The sequence below is a fragment of the Anarhichas minor genome, unplaced genomic scaffold, assembly GCF_050575085.1.
Source record: "Anarhichas minor isolate MPS153535 unplaced genomic scaffold, ASM5057508v1 ptg000022l, whole genome shotgun sequence".
Classification (NCBI taxonomy): domain Eukaryota; kingdom Metazoa; phylum Chordata; class Actinopteri; order Perciformes; family Anarhichadidae; genus Anarhichas; species Anarhichas minor.
This window is the reverse complement of record NW_027466468.1, coordinates 1,079,829-1,104,698: the sequence shown is the minus strand read 5'-3', so window position 1 is coordinate 1,104,698 and position 24,870 is coordinate 1,079,829. Positions and strand designations below refer to the sequence as shown.

General features: G+C 45.5%; 1 protein-coding gene across 2 annotated transcripts; it reads right to left on the bottom strand.

Annotated features, from left to right (window-relative positions):
- Positions 1–1,146: 1,146 nt before the first annotated feature.
- On the bottom strand, positions 1,147–22,533 carry emc2 (ER membrane protein complex subunit 2). 2 transcript variants are annotated; one of them, XR_012955819.1, is made up of 12 exons: positions 22,460–22,533; positions 21,752–21,865; positions 19,553–19,617; positions 18,452–18,537; positions 16,687–16,744; positions 12,264–12,349; positions 11,930–11,989; positions 8,504–8,585; positions 8,127–8,237; positions 6,404–6,459; positions 6,156–6,260; positions 1,147–1,789 (listed from the first exon to the last, which is right to left on the bottom strand). XR_012955819.1 is itself a non-coding variant. In XM_076096673.1 (11 exons), the coding sequence occupies exons 1-11, from the start codon at positions 22,497–22,499 to the stop codon at positions 1,703–1,705; spliced, it is 894 nt and encodes a 297-aa protein (XP_075952788.1). In that variant the 5' UTR covers positions 22,500–22,533; the 3' UTR covers positions 1,147–1,702. The 2 variants fall into 2 exon arrangements, 1 of the variants encoding a protein (XP_075952788.1); XM_076096673.1 differs by lacking the exon at positions 6,404–6,459.
- Positions 22,534–24,870: the final 2,337 nt, after the last annotated feature.

Below are 24,870 nucleotides of genomic sequence, written 5' to 3'. Positions count from 1 at the left end.
TGCATGACGGTGACGGTCTACTTCCAGGTGCGATCCGTCTCACTCACTGCAGCATGCAGTCAAAGGGTCTCACAAGTCCTGAGTTCTTCATCCAGACTACAGATGGCACTATTGCCTCAGTCACGACGAGCCATCAAACTGATTGACAACCTTCTATTCCCCACTCTTTTTACAAGTTCATAAATGACCTATATGGCAATATTTGCGTGGGAGCTGCAACACAAAAAATTGCTCCGAATCAAAACAGCTCTCACCCTGTAACTCTTCAAAAGGAGCCTCAGTTAGCCTCGGCCCTTTTCCTGTAAAAATAACTCAAATCAGTTTACACTCAAACGTCCCCCTGGCCTTCATTGGTTCCGCCAGATTGGTGAGACAAATCAAACGCAGACGCATTCATCCACTGACCAAGTCCAGAGAGTATTAAAAACTTCAGAAAACAGCTTTCCACACTCGGGGCTTTGAGCTGGTGACCTCTCAATTCAAACGCTGTCCAAAAAAAAAAAAAAAAAAAAAAGCATAAACTCAACACTCAAGTTTTCCACCAGCCGGAGAGTGAAATTATGAGACAATTGCTGCGACTTAATAATCAAAAGAAATGGATGCAACAGCTGACACTGCACGGGTGAGCGACAGCTTTTGACGATCGCTTGGATCAATTCAGATTCGATACTTACACCGAAGTGAACAGCAGAGGAAAGCGGCCTCTCACAGCACTAAAATGTCTTTCCTCGCCGCCTGTCTCGACAGTTCAGATTCATGAATACACTTTTTTTTTTTTTCTTCTTTCCAACTTGTGGCGTGTAAATTACTGGCAGCGCTCTCTGGAGGCTCTCTAAACTGAAATGACAGAGGTGTTCTTCAGCGCGCTGAAGTTGGTTCAGCTGCTGTCCAACGTAATTGAAAGGCAGGACTTTGCAGCTGGAATTGCTGGGAAAGAAGAGGCCCCGCCCCCCCGTCTGATGCCCCTGTTGTTACCACATCGGCCTTGACATGACAAACGTCCCTCATCCTTCTCCAGGATAATTATAGCAGGTTCAAATGTGACAAGTGTCCCTGCTGAGTACAACGGGGCTATTTCACCGCATGGAAAACAAAAAAAACAACAACCGACTAACTGCGCTGCTACAAACACCCATGAAGAAAAAGTATTGGTAATCAGTTCTACTTTTATTAAGACATTTTGATAGATTAAACAAAACAAAAAAAGTATTCGATAAAAGATGTTTCATTTACAGATAGCACGGAAACAGTAAAGGACCTCAGTGCAGACAGGTGGGGGCTCCACATTGTCTTTATAAATAGCTTTTACTGTACAGCGTATCTTTCCTGCTCACACAGCTACAGCCTTGATGTGCTAAATTAGTGATCTAGGGTTAGAGACGGCCCTAAAAGACAGCATGGGATGCAGACGGAAAAAATAATCCAGTCAGATGGGAAATCACAGCTGGGTTAATACTAAGTAGAACTTGTTTAAATAAATTGGAGTACTTGGAATTTGCTGTTTGCGGGTTCCAGATGGGTGGGGGGAGGAAACCTTTGCACTTGAGTTAAACTAATGTCTTCCATTGTCCGTGTCTAGTTCAATCAATTACAAAGCCGAACTTGAAAGGAAAAACAAGGGGAAAAAAACAAACAGTTGAGCTGCCGTGTCTCTCCCCAAGTGGCTGCGTGTGAACAGGAGGAAGGCGTAGGACGAGGACATCTAGGACATGGTGATCTGCATGGACTCCAGCATCTCCTCCACCGCCTTCATGGAGCATTTGCTCTCCTTGGTGCCGCGACCGGCCAGCTGCACGACAGAGAGGGAAGGTGAAAGGCGAGAGAGACACAAGGGGGGGAGGGGGGGAGAACATCAGCTCGTTTGGTCTCTCTGCCGAACACACACTTTAAAACACATCCACAAAACATCCACCTTACACCACGCTTCAAGGAGTTCGCAAAAAATGATCAAGAGAGAGGCGACAGTGGTCTTTACATAGCATTGGTAGACAGGCCGTGCAAAGTCACATAATACCACTAATCGGTTTTTAATCAGGTTTTTCCCTCAACTGTTGCGTAAGTGCCATTTTAGATCTGTGTGTGTGTGTGTGTTCTGAAACAGGATGCCCACATGATTAGTCCACTTCCATGGCCTCCAGTACAGGAGTACGTAGCACTCCTCTCTAATCTGTGCACTGCGTCCACGGGGCTTCACAGGAAGTGCCGCGAATGATAATCCACAAGCACATCCAGGATTACTCATGCGCGCACATACAGGCACACTCTTTTTTTCTTCTTCTTCCCAATTAAACTCTGCAGCGGACGAGGCATCCCCTCAAAAAATACAGAGAGAGAGAGACAACTTCCCTAACCTTGGGCAGGGGACCAGGGTTAGACTGATGGGCCGGTCTAATTACCCTCACTTCACCCACATTTAGAGATCGACATGAATCAAGATCTTTCTAAAAATAACTCACAAATATATATTACAGTAAATGTATTAAACGATGGTATGCAGTCGAGTCAGATGCATTTTCTTTCTCAGCTTCCATCGTAGTTACTATAATGTTAAAGCTTGCGGAGCTACACTGAGATGTAAAACATAGCAACACCATTATGTATTGTTGAAGTACACACCCTGTATTTAGGCACAGCGGTTCTTAGAGCTAGATGCTAACATCAGCGTGCTTACATAAGTACAATGCTTACCATGTTCACCACCTTAACGTTCACCAATTAGCACCAATGACAGAGTACAGTTGTGGCTGAGGGCAATGCCAATAGTTTAACAGGTATTTGGTCAGAAAGCCAAAGTATTGGACAAATGACAAAGGTTATCCTGATGATGGGATCATCAAAGTTATTACAATTCATCCTGAAGGGGATCAATCATCATATAAAAGAGACGGCTACTGTGTAGAAGCATTGCAGATGTGTCAGCAACTACGACGACACATCTAACACAGCAGAGGACAAGCAGGAGGGAACAGCATTGCGGGTGTCCTTTCAATTAAATCATTATGAAAACACCATTACCCAGAGTCAAAGGCAGGCGGGGGGGGGGGGGGGGAGAGATACTGTTTCAATGCTGCCGCTGGACAACAGAGCGCATCGCTGCATGTCCTCCAAGGTGAGAGATGAGCTCCTCGAGAGTGTGTGTGTGTGTGTGTGTGTGCACACTCACTCATTGTAAACATAATCATTTCAATACTTGAGACACAAGGTTGGCTGTAGGAAGTAAAGTATTGTGCCCTCATCCTGGCTTTCTTCCAAACCCCCCCCCCCCTTTGGCCACGCTCAGGCCTTTACAAAAACAGGAACCAACTGCAGCCTGAACCGAGCCGTTACTGTATTTCCACGGCAGAGCAGCTGGCTAAAGGTGTGCAATTGGCCACGTAATTTCCCAGTGTGACTCATCCGTCTAGATGTAGGGTGTGTGTGCGCACGGTGGGGTAGCCGTAATGATCGGTGCATTTCATTGTCTCGCTGCCTAATGCGCCATTACCCCGGGCCCGGTAGTCAATTATCTCCCCCGGCCTGAGGTGAGACCACCACATTAACTCCCGCCCTGCTCTGCAAACAGTAGGAGCAGACCCGACAGCTCCACGACTATTTAGAGCTTCTGATAATAGAGTCGTGACGCAGCGGGAGCCTGTGGTCCGTGACAGAGGAGCTAATCAGAGAATCTGTGAGGAGGTTCAGGGCAGGAGGGCAGGCCGTGTAGTGCTGCTTTGAAGCCTCTCCCTCCCCCCGCACCTACGACACACACATCTCCGGGTCTTTTACACGTCAACCGACCCCACCGAGGTAATTACATTTCTTATTAAAACCCAGTCGGTGGCGACCTCTCGCTGACGTCTGCACCCACTTGCACTCACCTGCCCACCTTTTTCTCACACTGAGGTATGACAATCACCAGGTACCGGGGGCCTAATAAAAGTAGACGACTGACACGAGCAAACGCTTAAAAAAAAAAAATAAGAAAAGGGGGTCATCAATCAGCAAGCACAAGCCCACAGCAGCGGTCTGACGGAGGCCCACAGTCTCAGAAGTCACTTCACTGGAGGAGGGGAGGCAACCTCACACCTTGTCATTTAGCTTGTCTCACACGGCAACCCAAAAAACAACATCTACAAGCACACATGTGCGTGGTGCCAGGCTTGCATACACACACACTGTACGTACACACTCAACGTAAATAAATACAAGAGGATGTAGAGCAGGGCAGAAGCAGAGGGGCGGGATGAAGCTCTAGTGGGTCATAGTGATGCTCGCATCAGCTTCCCGATTTAAAAAAGGTGCAAGATCCGAGATCGGGGACATTTCTATTGCCTCTCAGCGGCTCTGAACATGTCAAAGGCGAGCCAACGGTGCCGACAGAGCTGACTGTGTTTACCTAAAGGGTGCTATGCTTCCGCGATGACGCCGATGGTTGGAACAGTGTTGTAACTGCCGCAACAGAGCGGTGCAGAGCGGTGCCCCGGGGCTAACCTTTGGGGCACGCTCACATGCACTGAAAGCACGAGAGGAAATGTGTTCCCCGTCTGTGGGTAAACCATCTGCCACACAACCTTTGCAATAAAGAAGATATTTAAGCGAGGAAAACATGTGCTACACTACCAATCATGCCGCCGTCTCATCTCTTTAACGAGTTTCAGATGATGTCCCAAAGTCATGTTACAATATGTCCGTTTCCAAACGTATTCGATGTGCTCGTATACAGCCAGGAAACTGGCAATAACGGATTCAAAACACAGTTGGAAACCAGACATTTGACCGACTGATCTGGTTCACCAAACCACCTCTACATGTTGCCATTCATCAGGGACATCTACAAACACATGACGTGTTAACGTAAACCAAACAAGCCGCACCTCTTCGGTTACAACGTTCCACTTTGAGTCAAACCTGAAGGAACAAGTCGGAGCTCTTCCACGACGCTTCTGCAAGAGCTCCCAAAGAGAACGGCCATCCACCGGGACGTCACTCACGTGCACACTTTTTTCCAATAGAGCCGTCATACTTGTGTCTGTGAGGCCGAGTGTGGTGAGACGAGCTCTTTAGAGGCTCAGCCTCTCTCAACAGGACGCACACATGCTCAGCAAGGAACCGCTTATTACATGTTTAACTGCCGCTGCTCGAATAACACACGGCAAGATTTTTTTAATTTTTTTATAAATATGCTTTTATACTTGTGTTTCTATGACAACAGCACAAACCATTTTAGTGATACCATGTGAGGAGGCTCCTCACTTTTTCCCTCTTCTTGCTTTGTGTGCATGTGCCGATACTAATACGTGGGCACACATGTACACACACACAGAGTTCCATCCCGTATCAACTTGGTACGTCCACATTCTTACACTCTATAGTAATATATCAAGTCACAACACATACCTCAAGGGTCCGTCACTATACTTACTGTCCTACACTCAAAATGGACCACAAATAGGTTCATTGGCCGCCGACGATCAGATTTAACTTCAGAGACTCCAATCTAAATGTCTACGTTGATTTCATATTAAATGTATGCTTAGTTAGGAAACGCTGTAACTGAAGAAACATCAATATCAATAATCCGGCTTGTGAATTGGCTTGGGGACCTCCTAGATTCAGGCCAAAGGCCCGTGAGGGTCATTGAACCTCGCGTTGAGAACCACTGATGTAGACAGCTCTCTGCTACAGTTTAGCGTGATTGTGGTCCTCGCAGGAGCAGCCTGTGGCTCTGCGAGAAGCTCATCGGCGAGGCCCGGGTGTGGAATAAAGTCTTTGCAGACGTTTGTGGCCTTAAATCAACACATTAACAGTAAATGTACCCAGACACGGCGAAAGACACTCCAGGTTGTTATTACAACGCTGCGAGTTCGAAAGGCATCCTCCAGGATCGCCGTGCATTCTGGGGTCATTCGGTGGCCGGGAATTCTTTTCACATACTATGCAAATGAGGGGATTTCTAGGATGTTGTGTACAAACAACCCATGAAAGCAAATAAAAAAAACACACAACAGAAGAGTCATGAGAAGTGGTTGCGTCTGGTGGAATGAAGGGGGATGTGGGGGAAAAAGTAGTTTTTCAGTAAGAGAGGGGCACAAACGATATGGAGGCAAGACGAGAGTAATGACGACAGCGGCAAGAATAACACACACAGAGGAGATGACGGTTGTTATGCGACTCACCTTATAGGCTCTATTTATTTGAGTGGCAGCCCAGCCAGCGTACTTCATGTTGTCCTTCTTCACCTTGGCACTAACTTTTGGACTGGCAGCGATGTGACTTGCGGACTAGAGGGGGAAACAAAACGGGAAGAAGTAGTGAAGGAGAGAAACCGGAGGGGGGGGGGGGGGGGGGGTTCCTTATATCAAAACTTGTTGAAACAGCAATAAAAAATTAAATGTAATTGAGATGAATGTGCAACCACTCTTACCATCTACCACTCCACCAGTCATTGTGGCAGAATGGAGAGCAAAAGCAGACCATGACCTGATGACACAGGAGAAATCACTCACGGGGAGGAAAAAGTGAGTGCTTTAATGCTTCGTACGTGAACTGTCACTTAACGGGGCCTAATTCCTCCGACACCATCGATTCACTGCGATGAAAAGACCTTGTATGTCTTTTTTTTTTTTTTTTTTTAAAGAAAGAATAAAAGCGGCGCTCAGTGAGAGGACCGCTGTGTGATTCACGACCTCTGCTCGCCCCCGACAGCTCCCCTCCACAACCACACATCCCATGTCTTTCCCATGTTGCTGCCATCATCGCCACACAGCGAACCCCAGAGGGCTTTCCCTGCATGCACTTCAAAGCCCTCGCCACCAGCGCGCTGGAACTTTAACTACACACCAAATCAACCTGGCCCTGCTCCTTTCTTCTTCTATCAAACGGTTTGGCTTCTGTATTTTTTAGTAAGCATTTTCTCTATTCTTGACCCAAGAGCAACCTTAATTTAGATTTTGTCAACTCAGACAGGCTATCCCAGAACAACTGCGTGCGCCGGTTTATTTTTTATCCCCAAGCAAGTGTTGTGAGTAACTAACCCACAACCCGACTGCGGTTAGTGCTACCAGGTCTTCTGTCCGACTGAGTGGTTTGGTGACAGTTTCCTGTCCTTTCACTGAACTTCCTGCACCTGTCAAAGATGTGGACCCCCGAAACTCGCTGACGATCTGCAAAACACACACTCTCGAGACGGATCTGTGACTGATAAAGAATAAACTCCCGCTTGATAATACCCCGGGTGTCAGTGGACGACTTGTCAGGAGACCCGCACAGGGCCTGCTCTGTCTCCGGACAGAACGTGAGCGTTACCAGAAAGCCAATGTCTTGGTTCTGGCCCTGCCGTACTCCGCCTACACCTCCGAGTGCTTTCAGAGGCAATGAGCTGCTGTGAGGTGTTTGGACTACCTGAAGAATCCCAGCGCAGCACAGAGGAAAAACACTGGGGCCTCTCTGTGTTGGGCCTGCTTCCCCTCTCGACCTTTTTATTCGTTTGTGTTTTTATGTCAAGTCTCACTTACATATGATGCATTGGCACCAGCGGACAACATCCTGTTTAAAGAAATATGTAGATTAAAGGGCTGCTGGGCCGAGACTACAATCAAACTGGCACCTGGTTGGATAATTTGCCGGTGACAAAATGCTTGCAGCAGTCTTCCTGCTCTCTCTCTCTCCTGCCTCTTTTTTTACTCCGCGACTACTTTATTTATTTAAGTCATAAACATAAAAAAAAGTCAAACCAAAGGGGTGTTATTACTAAAATAAAGCACTCCAGAGGGGCAGACTTTTTTCCAATGCTGGAGTTCACCGTCTGAGTCAGCAGTGAGATGACCTGTCTGAGAGCCCCTTCTTCACTCCCCCACACACACACACACACACACACACACACACACACACACACACACACACACACACACACACACACACACACACACACACACACACACACACACACACACACACACACACACACACACACACACACACACACACACACACACACACACACACACACACACACACACACACACACACACACGTTGTGCTTGACACACTCAGTGACCAGCCTCAACCTTGACAAACCACAGAGTTACCAAAAAAAAAAAACTGTTTTTGTTTTTTCTTTCTTTCTCCTCATGCAAAGCAGTACTCACCATGTACAGACCAAACAATGCCCTCATGTTTCGGTTGTTCAGCCGCAGCGCCTGCGCAAAATACTTCCGGGACAGCTCCAGGTTTTCCAGCCCCCCCTGAGTGTACTTCACCTGTGTGAGGAGGCATTAAACACGGCCAATAAGCGGTGCTGAAGGGCGGCTCGAGCAATGACAGCATGACATCTGAATAAGCAACACGTGACAACCCCAGTGTAAACACATCTGCTTTCATGGGCCTGTACTCCCACTGACGTTAAGTACGTGTCGGTGTCTCTCTTGGTTTACAGAGAGACGCCGTTCACAGAGCGCTAACATTTATTCCACAGCTTGCCCCCCCCCCCCATGCTCGATGACGGACATCCAGGCAGAGTACCTACCTCAGCGTACTGCTCACAGTACAAGTGATTGTGAGGGTTGGACATCATCAGCTCCTCCAGACAAAACGCCGCTTTTCCATAGCTGTGCAAATGACAAGGAGAACAAGGGAGCCGATTGATACAGCTGTGCACGTGTCATCCTCGAGCCTGCTCAACTGTGAAGCACAACATCTACGCCTAATAAAGTTGCGGGTATAAATCTGAAATGGGGTACGGGTCAGTTGACACACGACAGAATTTGAGCCCGGAGATCTGTAAAGATCCACTACATGACATCATTATTTACAAGCTTAAGTCCAGACAGCAAACAAAAAGGTAAAAGCCGATCTAGCGCGGTGATGATCTTCACTCCTGAGGATCAATGCTGTCCGTCCGTGTGTGTTGTTTTTTGTCAGCCGTTAGTGTGTAGTTAACTACCTTCCTGAGGTCAGCACTACAGTAGGAGCTGGCACACTGTGCCTATACTCAGATGAGATCACTTCTCAGCAGCAGACTGCTGAGCTGTTGACCTCACACTAATCTGCCGCTACTCCACTACTCAGACAGTTTCCCCTTCACCGGCCCAGATACAGTATATCATCGGACACAGAGCCGTAAAACAGAAGCCGGTGGGGCTGCTCTGGCCGTCCATCAGCACATTTAAAGATTTTACGCGTTTTTGCGAACGATCCTTATCAGTTAAAAGAGACACCGATGGACAACTGCTCGCATCGACGGACTTATGGAAGAGGGAAATGCTGAGTAAAGAGTTTTTGCGGGAACCTAAATGGTCCAAAAATGTTGCCCGCCACATCGGCCTATTTTAAGTCAGCCATGGCAACTAGCTGACAGATTAACAGGATAGAAGGGAGAGGAAGGTGGGGACAGAGAAAGAAAGAAATAAACAGGGGGAAGGGGGTTAGTGGGGGGGGGGGGGGGGAAATCAGAGGGCTTGGAAGGTTGGGGGCTGCTTACAATTACCACTTCCTCTCCATAAAGACTTTCAGATGTTCATGCCGCGGCCTGCAACAGAGCCCGCTCCATCAGCCCCTCAACCAGAGTCTTGTACCAGAGCCAGACCCTTACCTCTTCCACTCCTCCTCTAAGCCATCTGACCCCCCCCCCCCATCACCGAGCCGCTCTCTACGGACGCTCCTGAGCTCGCTCTTCACCACAGTGCTGGAGTAAGGTTGTAGCCACCATCATGTGCGAGGCTGTGAGAATCCTATTTGTTTCTTTTGGAGGTTAGTAAAAAACCATCACCACCCCCATTTCAATACCACATTCTGAGTGCGTAGTGAGACAAACATGGATTCAGACTGGGCTAAGTACGTTTGAATAAATGATTACTATTTATCCTGTAATTCTGGATGACCAGTCCAATTCTGCAAGTCTGGCAGGGCTGGGTCAGAAGGAGAGCCGGCAGCCGGTACCGACAGTTGCTCCGTGCAGACAAAAACAGACAAAATAATCTAAACACCGCTGGCACGAGGATTGTTTTAACAGTGTCAACTCAGGGGCTATTAATTACGCTTTTAATGCGTTAACACCGATGCCTGCTGCAACCCCTAACAACGGCAGGGCAGAGACACACTGCTTTGTATATTTTTAGCTCCCAGGGTGTCGCGCAGTTAGGGGAGGAGAGTTTATTTCTCTTCCTCGCTTCTCCATCACCCTCTGTTTTCTCTGGCTGGGAGGGGTGGAGGGTGGGGGGGTAGAAAAGTGCCACCACCTTCTCCTGGGAATCTCACAGCAAGTGCTCTCTCTCTCTCTCTCTCTCTCTCTCTCTCCCTCTCTCTGGGCCCCTGCTCTATCCCTCTGGAAAAGAGCGACGATAATGCCCGGCTCTCCGGAAGAGGAGGAGGAGGGGAAACAGGGAGTTTTGTAACCCAAAATAAAGAAAACAAAGAAAAGAAATTGACACGCCTGTAGATAAGGGGCTGTGGGAGTGAATGGTGTGATATTAGAAGTGTTGGGATAAGCCGGGAGATAATCCGCTCACCCCTGGATTTCCTCTGGCTACTACAGCAATAAAGCCTCCAGGACAAAAGCACGAAATATCCAATAAGTAGCCTTCTCAGCGCGCTGCACATTCCTGCTGCCGCTGCCGTCGTACCGGAGCAACCGATCAGCCAGCGCCCCCCCCCCACACACACACACACACACACACGTACGTATAGAACCATAGTTCAAACTACAGACACCGCTTCACTTACTTCTGAGCCCCAGACAATTAAGGGGGGGGGGGGGGGGGGGGGGGAGAATAAAAGGTGACACAAACAAAATTATTTTTTTCTCCCGACAATGCTCTTGTCTGTCTGGCCATTCTCCTTGGCAACTGAGATATCAGCGGGAGGCCGGGAAGTCTTTCTGCTCTCATATGTAGGAGAGGGGGCTTAGGACCGAAATCCTATTAAACTACTCTTATGTGACAAACATGGACAGGGCTCCATTCAGACCCCTGGCTGAGTTCGGCATCTCGCCGCCTTCCATTGTGGCCCATGCAACGGCCCTCCGGAGATCAAGCCGTCAGTCTGATGGGACGGCCCGTTAAGCTGACAGATACATCTCGGACATGTGGCCGCCTTACTGGAAACAGATTACTGGTTTCCAAGGCACTTTTTTTTTTTTTTTTTTAAATGGTAAACATCTGCCATTTACACACTAAAATAAAAAACTTCACGTGCAGCAGATACACCTCATCTCTCCTCAGAACGTGTACTTTCTGCCACGCAGACAACGAAATTCACGTTCAAATGATTTGTTTTTATGAGGTCGAGCATGATGATGCCATGCCGACATATTTAACTGATGTGAGGAAAAGAACGTATGCTTGTTTTTGGAGTTTAACCATTTCTTAGGTCAAGTGAGCGTGTTTGAACAGACAATGAGCACACAGCTGGTTGAATACATCATTTCCTGTTTTGCGTCTCCTTTTATGCTTTTACCCCGTTGAGATATTTACCATTTCTACCTCGTCTTGGTTCTTTATTCAATTTGTTGTTGAGAAATCAATGCTCCGGAATACTTAGTAGCTAACCCTTGTAATAACAGGAGTTTAGTTTATCCTCCAACTGTAAGATCAAAAGGTCTGAATTGTGTTTTGGTTCAAATTGGTCATAACCACAAAGAATATGGGCTTTTGTTTCAAAGCTGTACATTGATTAGACAGGCTGAAAAGTACATGCACGTAATGGAGAAAATGAGGCCCTCCTGTTACATCTATTAAGAGTCTACTCATGAATGGATGCACGTTGTAAAGCTTGATAAAAACATTTCAATGCAAAGTTGAAAAGCAAACTTATCGAGCTTCATTTATGTGATGAATTACTTTTTCAAATAAATGTAAAGAAAAGTCACAATTGTGTTGTATGCCATTAGGAAGTGCAAAGTAAATCTGATTTCATATATAAAATATGGTGCATTAAAAAAAAGAGATGTATTTACTCGTGTTCGTTGATGTAGAGCTCTGACAACTCATGCCACGCTTCTTGATCCCCCACAAACCTGTGAACAAAAACCATGACAATAACTCCTCCTCCTCAAACACAGCACCGTGCGCGAATATTAAAACAGGGAATGCACTTGTTACATAGTAATGTAGAGATGCAAGTACAACATTCAACCGTCAAGGTAGGAGAAACAGTCTGCTGGCATTTCATGCGCTAGTCGTGCCAGCTCAATTGAAAGCAAACTTGGTTTTTAATTAAAATAAAAGCCAGGAGAGGGGAGGGGGGGAGAGGGGGGGGGGGGGGGTTGACCCTCTCGTACAAACACTCACTGCTCCAGATACTCATTGAGCTCCCGGATGGCTTCAGCGTTCTTCCCCTGGGCCTTCAGTATGGAGATCTTGCGCTTCCTTGCTGCCTGTGGAGCAGAGAGTAAACAGGATTAGGAGCTCAGCTCTCGAGTGTTTGTCTGTGAGGGAGGGGGAGGGGGGGGGGGGGGGGGTGGTGAGTGTAAGAGTTGTGAGTTTTAAGTGTGTACATTAGCTCCTTTTCAGCACACCACAATCCGGTTCCAAGTATCTCTGTGAGACTGAATCATTTCTGCGAGATGAATCAGCGTGAAAAAAAAATAAATAAAAGGGCGGCGACACATTCGACGCGAACGCCAAGTTTGTCGAGTTAATTCATTTTATCGCTGGGAATCTCAACTGAACATAAGCCTCCCGAGACGTGATTGGAAATAGTTAGTGGCGGCGTCCAACAGGAGATGGACACACATTGAGTCCACGCTTGGGGGAGCTGGAATGAGCTCAGTGGCTGCGATAAAGGGGTGAGTCATAACCTAACCAAGTGGGGAAAATGGCACACTCCCTCAAACCCCAACACTCGTCTTCCCGCCGGCACGCATCTAGAGCTCCACCAGCCCAACTGACATCAGCTGGAAATTGCTTTCCGTCCGTTTTGATGTTGGAATGACCTTAAAGTGGATTAGATTCTCATCAATCTGAATTAGAAAGTATTACTCCTGCTGCTGCGACTTTTCCAAATGTTTTACTCCTTCCCCCCCCCCTCGTCCTTTTGGTAGTAAGTGAAAACCTTAACAGGAGGCTGCCGCTCCATTAGAAGAGCACTGCCCTGCCCCAGCCCATTGTATTTATGGACTGGCACTTGATGAAGTAGGGCTTCCCCTCCTGCAGTCCTAACCAAAGCCATTGAAGGCTGTGTGTGAGTCATGTCTCGGGAGCTGTAAATTTGGGCCTCGTGACACCGCCGTCGCAAGAAATCCACTCATCCATCAAGCTGGGACGGCGACCTGCAGAGACACTGCAGCCTCAAGCTATATTTTAAGCTTCTCAAGAGAAAACACACACACAAGCAATAAGTTAACATCGTGATAAAACCAAGGATTCTAACAGGATCAAAAGTAATGACTTCTTCATACACTAAAATGTAATATTCCTACATCTTACTCGCAAAACACACCGTTCACATCAGAAGCAGTGAGTATTTCTATTATCGGGGTGGTCTAAAGGCCAATTGAGAGTAAATGATTAAAATATGTTATGAAGTTATCGAGCAACAATGACCGGTGAGAGGTCAGCCCGTCCTTTCTTCTTTTTTACATCCGCTGACGATAAAACAAAGATCACACTATTTTACACGCAGTGCACTTCACCAGAACTTGATGCTGTGTGAGATTCAGGAATGTATACTCACTTCAGACTAAATTACAAGCATGTGGGATCTTTCCTCTCACCATATCAAAAAAGGGAAGCAAAAAAAAAAAATTCAACAAACACTATATTGAGGTTCAATGGGGATTTTTTTTTTTTTGCACTTGTGCGCTCCGGCCATCACCACACCCACCCCTCTCTCTCTCCCAGATTTTTTTCTTTCCCAGATAAAGAACCACTTGGGGCTCAAAGAGAACATATGGAAGTTGGTAGCCCAGAGAGTCACACAGCACTTTATTAAATGAGAGCAATTCCAAACCACTCCTCTCTCTCTCTCCTCCTCTCTCTAACTAATGATCCAGAAAAACCTGGCAGTGGGTCTGATCCCTCTGTTGTCGTGATTCGTTTTTAATTAGCGGTCTGAGGAGGCCTCAGGAGTGAGGACTGGATTATTTACATCACCTCTGGCTCTCTGCAACCTCCCCTTATAACAACAACCATCGCGGCAAGGGTGGCACACCTAGCACTGTACATGCGCGGGATTGGACGGAAGAAAAAAAGGGGGAGGTGAAAGAGCGAAAGACGGGTCATTTATTTTATTTTTGTTACAAAACGTAATGTCAATTTTGTTTTCTGTAAGTCAAACTATTATTTCTGTCAATTTCCTTCACATTCATGTGGTCCACCAATTCTGAATGGGGGCTTTAAATTTCAGATGACGATATAATCGTGGCCGACAGTGAATCTGTAATTGATCCTGATGTAGGTCAACCTCAGTGGCTTATTTAAGAAACACGAGCTTTTTATATTGAAAAATTAGGGTGAAACGAGACCGTTTGGAATCCAGTATCAATGCAATCACTGAGTCAACTCAATGATTCAAAAAAATGTGAAATTGGTGCATCCTTGTATGCAAATGTTGTGGTTAATGCATAATCTGAAATGCTCACACGAAGATATAATAATACAACATTTAAAAAAGGTGGAAAAAAATGCATTTACGCACGCAGACAAGAATTTTGCCAGATCATTGCTGTAGGTATTGGAACATAGCAAGAAATGGAAGGGCTAAGAGTTTGAAACATTTTTTGGACGCTGCCATGGCAAAAAAAAAAATAAAAACCTTGAGCAATTTTTGTTGATTCAACAATTTTGGTTAATGGGTACCACATCTATTCCACAGCCTGTAATTACAACAGCTCAGTTTCCAATCTCTGCTTCGCATGCTGGGATGCCTCGCAAGTCTTCCTTGTGGTCGCCAATTTTCCGCCATTTCTCAGGCCCCCATCCTATGGAGCAATGCTGGAGAACATGTAGGGAGGAGATATGCCCCTCGCTCACAAGACAGGTGACCCAAACAATGCCATCCTACCAGCCGCTACACGCAAGGCATTCAGGACGAGGATTGTGGTGAAAAAAAAAAAAAAGGTTTAAAAGGTTAACATCCCAGGGACAGAAGACCTATTTGTCTGTTTTGTTCCATTCCTAGCCCCGGGGTTTGACTGACAGCCTCCGCTCGCTAGGGTGGCAGTATCCAGCATGCAGAGACCAGGAAACAGACCATTCCCTTTCCGACGATGTCACTGGAATCCCCAGAAGACCTGCGCCGTGTCGGGGAGGTGCCCTGGGATTCACTGAAGTTAAAACTCCCATTGTCTAAACAGTGGTTCAATGCGTTTTAAAGAAAACAACGTTGATTTGAGGCTTTTCTTCAATCTTGTGTTGGGACAGCAGGACTGGGATAAAACATTCTCAAAGTATTCACTGCAAACGTCACAGTGTTATATCTCCATGGCATGGATCAAGACTTGAGCATACACTGGGGAAAGTAGACCATACAAATGTTTGTGTTATTGATTCCGACAGAAATGCGACAGCTATGAGAGAGAGAGAAACTATAATTCCTTCAGCTGTCGGTTCTGTGGCATTAGTGTTAGGTAGCGTCGCCATTTTTAATAGAATCTATACTTATTAGATGCTTTCAAACTGTATCAAAACAACTTGAAATTGACTTTCTGCCCCAGACGAGGTCCTGAAGTTTTAGTACAAGTGAGGTGAGCGGCCGTGTTTTAAGCCAGGATGGTCTTGATAAAGGGAGGGTGGGAGTGAGACATGGTGGGAGGCAGCAGCAGCTGTGGCTTGATAAAGATGAGGAGGCTACAGTGGGAGCAGGCGGGCTGGGGTGTATCAGAGTGAGGTAACGATTCTTTAGCCTTCTATTTGTTTAAAGAAGATAACTGATGATGTGCAGAACTTTTCGCATGGCATCCAAAGCACAAATGCCTATGCTGTGTCTGTAGCACTCTGCCAGCTGAGAGAAAATGTTTCAAACATCTAAAAGCGTGTCGAACATCTTCGGGTCGGGAGGTGTAGCCAAAATAAATAAGGCCATGGTTTCTTTTGAAAACCCTATAAAAGATTTATTTTCTCGCATGGGCCACATGTCCTTATGGAAACAATTAACAGCAGGTACATGATGTTTCGGGTTGGTGGTTTGGGATTGGCAGAACACTGGCTGGACACGCTCCTGCAAGTCATCTCACAGAGGTGAATAGTAAATTGAGATGATAGCAAGGAGGGAGCTTCAGAGAAGTTGAATAAAGATTTATTTAGGGCTTGTCTGGTTTAACAGCAGACTTTGCACCTGAAGCTGGTAGACGGCAACGGAGAAGGTGGGACAGGAGCTCAGCCACGTTCACTCGGGGGGGGGGGGGGGGTCTGAGAGGTCCAGTAAATCACCATCTTCAAAGGCCAGACCTTTATTTACGGTTTACTTCCATCAAACATGTCTGCCACTGACTAAGACCATGAATCAGCCCCCACCCACCTAGCCCCCTTCCCTTGAACACTTTGCAGTTGTGTGGGTGAAGGGCTCATGAGCACTGTGGTTGAGGTCGGAGGGGCCAAGGGGAGTTTAACTTAGCAAACTCACACTGCTAACACCGAAGTGCCTCGGCAGATTTAAAGCCCTCCAAATATTTTTTTTTTTTTTAATTTTTTTTTTTTTTTAAAGCTGAGACCACAAAGCAGAACGCTAAACTGAGGGATTTCTCCCTTTCTTTCCCCTCCTCCTCAGTCTTACCGTGTTGGTGGGGTCGTCTTGGAGAATGGAATCGTAGTGCTTGTTGGCTTCGTCGTACCTTCAGACAGCGAGAGAGAGAGAGAAAAGGATACAAATTAGTTTTATAACCAATCCCAGTCGCGAAAAATGAGGCGGTGGGGAAACACAGTTCAAGGTAATCAAGTTTCTGTATACAACATGGCAGGTTCCTATGATTACAGTGAGGCTGTGCAGGAATCAGTGGTGATCTAAAGGGGAGAAATAAACACTGGTTTAAGTTCAGGTTGCTGGTCACACGGCCGACGATGCGAGAGGCTTATATCGCTTCACCATGATTCATGAAATCAATACAAACAAAGCACCGTTTGGAAGATTGCGTTTTGATTTGATTGTATCCAGTTTGATTCACCTTTAAACAAAATGAAATTGCTGCTTTTACGTCGGTCCAGATCCGCAGCTAAGCTGTTGTTTCAGTTATCCGTCTCTTGGCCCATGAATGATACCACAACACACACACACACACACACACACACACGCACACACACGAACCGGATCGGCAACAATATCCAACACAGAGCGCCTCAAACGGTTGGACTGAGCTCACATGACTGTTTAAAAGGGAAATTTATGAGCTGTAAATATCAAATCATACGGTAAAGAAATCTGGGAATAGGAGGTATGTGCACTTCACTTGTCATGTCAAATCATGCGCTGAAGGATGATTTTTACTCTTTTTTTTTTTCCTATTAGGGGCAATCTGCAACGCTGACGTTTTAGCAGCCAAAGGCAGGGTTCAGTGATCAGAAACTTTCCCGCCCACCGCCTGCAACAGACAGAAGCAACTCTGGTTCCCATTAGCGCTGAGAAGGCCCACTTCCAGCGCTGCTGCTTCCCTCACATTCACTTTATTACTCAGCCACACTTTGGGAGATTTCAGATGGCACCAGGCGACCACTCACGAGCCACTTTGATTTGCTTTATTTATTTAGGAACCGTGTGTGTGTGTGTGTGCGCACATGGGTGGAGGGGAAGGGCCTAGCTGTTTGAAGCTGTGTCATTCAAGTGTAGCTCTGTCTGCTGCCAATTAGATCCCAGAGTGTCGTTTATTTAATGTGACAGCACCGAAGCAATCACTCTCAATTATCACATAAACTCCGACACAACCGATAAACCAGCGATGGTGATCCGGGCGGGGAACGTGAGCGAGCTAGTAAACAGATTGGAGCACCCTCACTTAGGCTAAGAACAGACTAAAACTCCACCTGTCTATCTTTCCTGCTCTTGCTCTCCAATATGCTTACTTTATCCGCAGATTCACAAAGAAAAGCAATCATTGAAAGGGGGGGGGGGGGGGGACATGTCATTATGGACGTGGGTCTGACTAACTTGCGAAACCGAGATCAAAACTAAACAGGAAAAGAAAGCATGAAAATAGGGAGGGCAAAGAGAGAGAGGAGGGGGTAACACAATAAGGAAACGTCGGAATTGAAACCAGAGAAGATTAAGGGACCCCCAGAATAACAGTGGGATCCAGATCCAGACCACTTCCTTCCCGGGAATCCCTGACTCAGGCTTAAAAAGGGCCACAGTACTACCCAGTGCTGAACGGAATGCGGGGTGACCCAACATAAACACAACCTACCCCACACACGTACTGTACACACCCAGAACATCGTACCACTTAAGATCCGCTAACAGTTTCTTGCCCCCGAGCCTCCTTACTATAAAACAGCGAGGCTTTCTTGCCCTCCTTTTGCCTCCGGCGCTGTTGGTACCTGATGCTTACCTTTCCAAAGCTTCCAGCCTCATGCCCGATAATCGCTTCACTCTGTGGCTATCTGGAAACTGCTTCCTCAGTTCCTGTAGACAGGTCTGTAAGGATGTGGGCAGAGGAGAGAGACCAATTATAGTTGGCTGCACCTAAAGGTTATGTTACACTCTTGCTCACACACACACACACACATACCTCTACAGATAGAAACCACCCGTCTTGAAAATGTCAGATTTTGCCGGTGTTTCAGCTTAAACAAACGTAATGCACCGACTTCAAAACAGTCCGTCGAAAGGCCAATTTCACAGTCTTTGATGTGCGAACCTGCCGTTACTGCTGCGTGTGTTAACCGTTCAGCGAACACGTTTGCTACTATAAGAAGGGGGTCGAGGATGCCTCCACGTGGAGCTTGGATGGGCTTGATAAGAGCAGAGGAATTGTTGGAATCACATTCAGCATTCTCCTGAAAGAGATGAAAGAGTCTGCAGTGGGACCTGAAATGTTAACGCTATCCATCAGCTGTAGGCTGGTCCGTATGCTTTCCCTGTCTGGCAGCAGGGCTGAGAGGATCGCCAACAGGCAACTAAATCCACTGACTGAGTCCTGCCTGTTCGGTACTCGGTGAGTCATTCTGTTTTGCAGAGGGAGTTGTCACGTCCATACTGATTGGAGATCAACTATTTCAATAATCATGATCTGTCGTCTTTTTTTTTTTTAATCCCATGCAGATTTGAACATTTTCAGAGCTATGAATACTTCAAAACGTGAAGACAGAACCATCGCTTTAAGCTTTTGGATGGCAAAATAAACACTGAGGGGGAAAAATGAGTTGAACTCCATGAATGATGGCCAAGTTCAGCTAACACTTGAAGCATGCTTCTCCGCTCATTTGCTACACCCTCTAATTCCAAACTCTCAGAAAATTGTTTTTTTCCCTCAAAGTACAGACGGAGTAATGACATTTGGCCAAATAAAAAATCAGATTTTCACATTTTGGCAGAGGGGGGGGGGGGGTTGCTGCAAAGTAGGAATGGCTGTGAGAGAGTGAACGATGGCTTTTGAAGCTCTAGGGCGTGTGAGGAAGAGCGGAAAAAATAAAAATAAAAAAAAACTTACCAGAGCCAAGTCATCTCGACTGCAGTCCAGCGCTGCAATCATCACCTGCTCATAAATAATCCATACTGGGCAGAAGAGACACAGACAAAGAAGACTGTGTTAACGCCCTTTCCATTCCGCTGTCTGCTGTAACACGGCACATTACAGATCCAACCGAACACTCTACGTCGCAACTTCAGAGACCGTCCCCAACAGCTGCTCGTGGTGTTTGCTGCTCGTACAAACAAGCTTCTGTGATGCGACTCGGCTTTAAGAGTTCACTCAAAGAACTTTCCCCCCCATTTAATTTCATATGCAACGCTCCATTTACCACTTTCTGTGTATGAAATACATCGAGGATCATGTTCAAAAACCTTACATTCATTTAAAACTTGGACAGAAGTACAAGAATAATCTCTCTTTCAAGTAGACGCCCTCGTGTAAGGCTTTACAGTCATGTTACTCATTTTCCCACACTGGGTTGGTAATAAATGACAAATTCAATTTCAGGAGAAATGTTACATTTGAGGAAATGTAAAAACATTTGAACTATATACTACTATTATAGAGACACGATAAAGGGGATTTTTATACTTTCAGAAAACGTTGGGCATATAAATCAGAGCAAAGCTAAATAGCAGCATTGCTAACATTGTTAAAAACACTGCTGATGCTTTGTGAAAGCAAAGTAGCTGACCGAAGAATTCTGTTTCTCATCCCTCCCTCTGGATGGTGCGACTGTGGTTCACATTAATATTTCTTTGACACAACATTGTGACACTGTGCTGTCGAGTGGTTCCTATGAATTGTTCAAATTACAGACGTCTGCTTTGTCTATTTTCCTATCCGTGATGCTTAATGGTTGAATATTGTCAAATATATATGTTTCTCTAGTCATGCAAAACCAATCTCAAGCAAGTTTGAACATCACAGCACAATTATATTTATTATATTTGTAGAACACGGCATGTTGAGCGCCATCATTAACAGGCACAACCATTCCTTAAACATGTTGTTCACTTGGTGGTTAGCTATAAATGTTTATTCGTTCAGTCGACTGTAACATTATAACATACTGACTAATAGCCTGGCTACAGAAGCCAATTAATGGAATTAATACAACATGCTAGACGGACAGCTCTGACAAGCGAATTGGACGTGCTCAGCCAAATGAACGCCCCCCCGCTAATTGGAAAGAATAATAAAAATCCAACTCCACCCATAATCTGGCGGGTCGTGCCAAAACAAACAAATGCCTCTAGTTTTTCTTGACTTTAATGATTCCAACTCTTGTTTTGATAATTGCCATCCCATTTCACAGCCAATTTAAGAGCTGGTTTCAATAAAAACCCCATGGCATGTTAAGTGTTTATCCACCTCTTCTGAGGACCATATGAATCATAATGACCAGGGAAAAAGGGGGAGTTGTATGGGGTAATGCAGAAGGACAGTACTGTAAGGAAGACCATGACCTTTAATATGTTTATGGGAAGTAGAACTCACTCCTGCTTCAAAAAGCCAGTGCGTTATTAGGCAACAGACGATGCTTTCTATTGCACCTTTGGCACCATTACTGTCTTGTATCCCCATTTACAGTAAGTCTGGCATATATTCAATACTATTGTCTGCTTTTACTGATAATGTACTCGTTTATTTTATGAAGTTGCCTACTCATCATCTAAGACACTAAAGCAAGGTAAAGAAATTGTTAACTGTCTCCTCTCATGCTTTAAGTATCTTACCTTTACCCCTAAAATCAGCTAAGTATCTGTTTAATGGAAGTGATCTTGTACTTCTGGACTTGGCTTTTCAGCTATGACTGTTTTCTTCATCACAGGAAACCTACGATCCTGTGTAAAAATTATCCAAAAGAAAAATATATACCATAAAAAAAATAAAGAAAAGGGGGGAGCGGAATCTAGCTTGCGGAATATTGCCCACTGAGATCAATCTTATCTCACAGATGAACCCACAGTCAATAACACTAGCCTGGCTGTTTTATTACAGAGGGACCTTTGCTGGTTTTCAAAGCACAAACATTTTTTAAACTTTGAACAGACCTGCAGGCTGTCCTCATCTCTTACTTCCATTATATGGCGTGAGCACTGCCACAGGGAAAGGATGACACGCTGTCTGTTGTGTTTACCTGAACAGTAGGGTGCATGCTTGCTGAAGGATTCTTTGGAATTATGTTAAATAATTTACTCTTGACACACTTACCGTCATCTCCCAGTTTAGATGAGTGTTCACTGATCAGCTCCTCGCCAACATCCACAATTTGCTCACTATTCCTGCAGTTATCTTCTCTCCATTTACGCAGCTTGTCTCTCATCTCTGTGGACAAAATAGCACAAATGCACATTAAGCAGATTTAACGTTAGTGCAAATTAAAAGATTATCAGAGAAGCGAGTGAAACGTTTAATACCGTGTGTGCTACCAGTGCACTCGCACATGGACAGGACGGCACTGACAGAACAATTGTGTTTTGCAGAACCAGAAATGTATTGCGACGCAACTTCAGCTATACCGTTAGCTGACGTTAGCCGATGCCATGACTGTGACTGGCTAGCATGCTACAGCCGTTACCTGAAAACAGACAGACACCGCTTAACGACACCGCTTTACATTGAACGCACCTTTTAACACCACCGACAGTTACGTTACACATGACGGCTTTCACTTAGTGAGGATGTGCTGTATGGGTCTGCTGTATGGATGAACACAATACGTTAGCTAACCATGCTAACTAGCAATAGCTTACTCTTCTACACGCCGACTTGTTGGCTCGTATTTTTAAGTCCTGGACAGAACTCTCCCTCGTGCTCTTGCACAATAAAAAGAACAAAAGAAACCGCGGAATGCCCTAAAGAATGTAACAACAAGTCTCAATGTCACTTGAGGAGAATCTATATTGTCTTTTGTCTTACCTTCCCAACCCACATCGTACATTTCTGATATCGACGCCATTTTTTCTCGTTTGACAGCATACGCCGTGCCTACGTCATGGTCTCGCCAGCTGTGGGCGTGACTGACGTTGAAAATAAAATGAAATAAAATAAAATACACCTTTTTTTAAATAATAATAATAAATATAATAATAATACCGTAGAAATTATTCTAATGTTCTAATGATGTAATAATAGTTATGAGTGATGGACATAGTGTCTTGTTTTGCAATGTTTTGAGATGTGATATGATTCATTTAAAAAGCTTACATATTTACATCTACAGAATCACTTAATGTTTTGTCCTAGACTTGCAATCAGGTGAATTTGATTTTCAAGGCTAAATTGCACATGTTCTGCCTTAGGCACAGGTCAAATGTGATTCCAATATACCGTAAACCCACACTTGCACAGCCATTGCACTGTTCAGCAGTCAGCAACATCCAGCATGATGGTTAGCAAGCAAGAGCAGACCTTAACAATCCAGATGATGTCGTTCTCATGCTCCGTTTCCATTTTTATATAATTCCCTGTATTGGAGAGGACAGTCAGCTGAGTCTAGAATCTATCAGTTTCATCAGAAAATGTTAGATGTGCTTTCCAAGCACATCTACCATTTTATCCAGATTTCCCTCAGGAGCCCCTGTGGATCTCATCCTCTCGATGTGTTTGCTTGCTTACGCACTTCTCTCTTACCACATTACACACTTGTTGATGTGGACTCAGCACAAACTTGCTTACGGAGACATTTCAGAGATCTGATGTCATATCCAGTGCTGCTCACTGCACACATAGCCTACTGTTATGCACACTTTGTCGATGTTCCGTTGTGAAAGGGCAACACAGAGATTTTTTTTTTAGTCTCTCAAGGACACTGATATTGTAAAAACAGCTCAGCATCATCAGTAACGGGCAAGTGCACAAGGGGACGATGAAATGTCATCATCTCTCTGTCAGGGATGCAAATAATAACTCTGTGTACAGTTTTAGTTACGCTCATGCTTTGGCGATCTGTGCACTTGTAATTTCCAAGTCTGCACACGGCAGTCAGTCGATATATTAAAACAATCATACACTGTCCTTTGGGCTAGAGGGCTTTCCCCTGTCTGCCAAGGTGCCATTGAAGGCCAGGGCCCTCACAGTGACCTGCAGCGGGTGTGACTCTCGGGATTTCAGGACTTGACGGTAAAAGCACTCTGTGAACAAGCTGTCCATAACTTTGAGATGCAGCTGGACATGTGGTGGTGAAAAAAAATCCTTGTGACATAAGGCGCCTGTTTAACTTGGAGCAGTCCTCGTGTACTGAAATGTCACAATATGGGAGATCACTTGCAGCCATCTGAAAACCCAAATTGTACTACTTGACTGGTGCTTACGTAGGTTTCCATGCTCTCGGTGCCCCCACATATGGCACACGGGACAAGCATGTATATATATTTTCCTTTTCAGTCTCCATGTATGAAAAAAAAAAGAGAAATATTCCAGTAGAAACACTTCACAGGCGTTATATTTTGATTTCTGACAGAAGCAATCAGAGTTGGCAATCTCTAAAATGTACAGCTACGGACTAAGAATTGAGGTAAGTTTGAGGTGCTCTCTGTGGTTTCGAAATAGTTCTTGTTCCATCTAGATTTCTTTTTAGTTGGTGTTATACAGTGAGTTGCGGAAAATGAAGACAGATGCAATTAGCAACAATGTTTGGACTTAGCCTTCTGGAGCCGGCGGCACCGTGTTTACTTTGAAATCTGATTAGGTCCCCTGTCTGACCAAGTTGCTTTCACCTCACCGCGAATAACTCCGTACAGATGACTTCAGCACGCTTTGCCTCTGATGGACTCCCTCTATTGCACCTTTGACCTCACCCATATCCTGAGTGAGAGGCCCGGTGCCGGAAATTATGGCACATCACAATTAGGCTTCCTCACTCTCCTGCTCTTCTCTCTCTCTCGACTTCAGTGCCAAGAACAATATTCAGGCCCATGTCGGAGCAGCACCACGCTGGTAATTCTCGTTGCTCACACAGTACGAGGCTTCGGATGTATTGCTCCCCTGACAGCCCCGCTTGGTAGCGCGACTGCTTGTTGTGGATCGGAGTATTACCACATGTAGTATATTATGTGTCGCTAGATTGGTTTTAACAGCCAATCGTCCTTTCTCATTAAATTCGAAACTAGGTTTTAACATCCCCATGCGTGAGATTAGCTCCACAAGACTTCAGCACACGCTGCAGGTGATGGCCGCATTCATCAGAAGTGATGGTAATTTCGAAAAACTCATCCATACAAGCTTCGGAGACCATTTCCACGTGAACGCATTTCTGCCCTCCTCCTGGAATTTATTACAGTTAAAAAAAAAATCATATTGGAGGACTCCACATTTGAGCCTCATCTTAC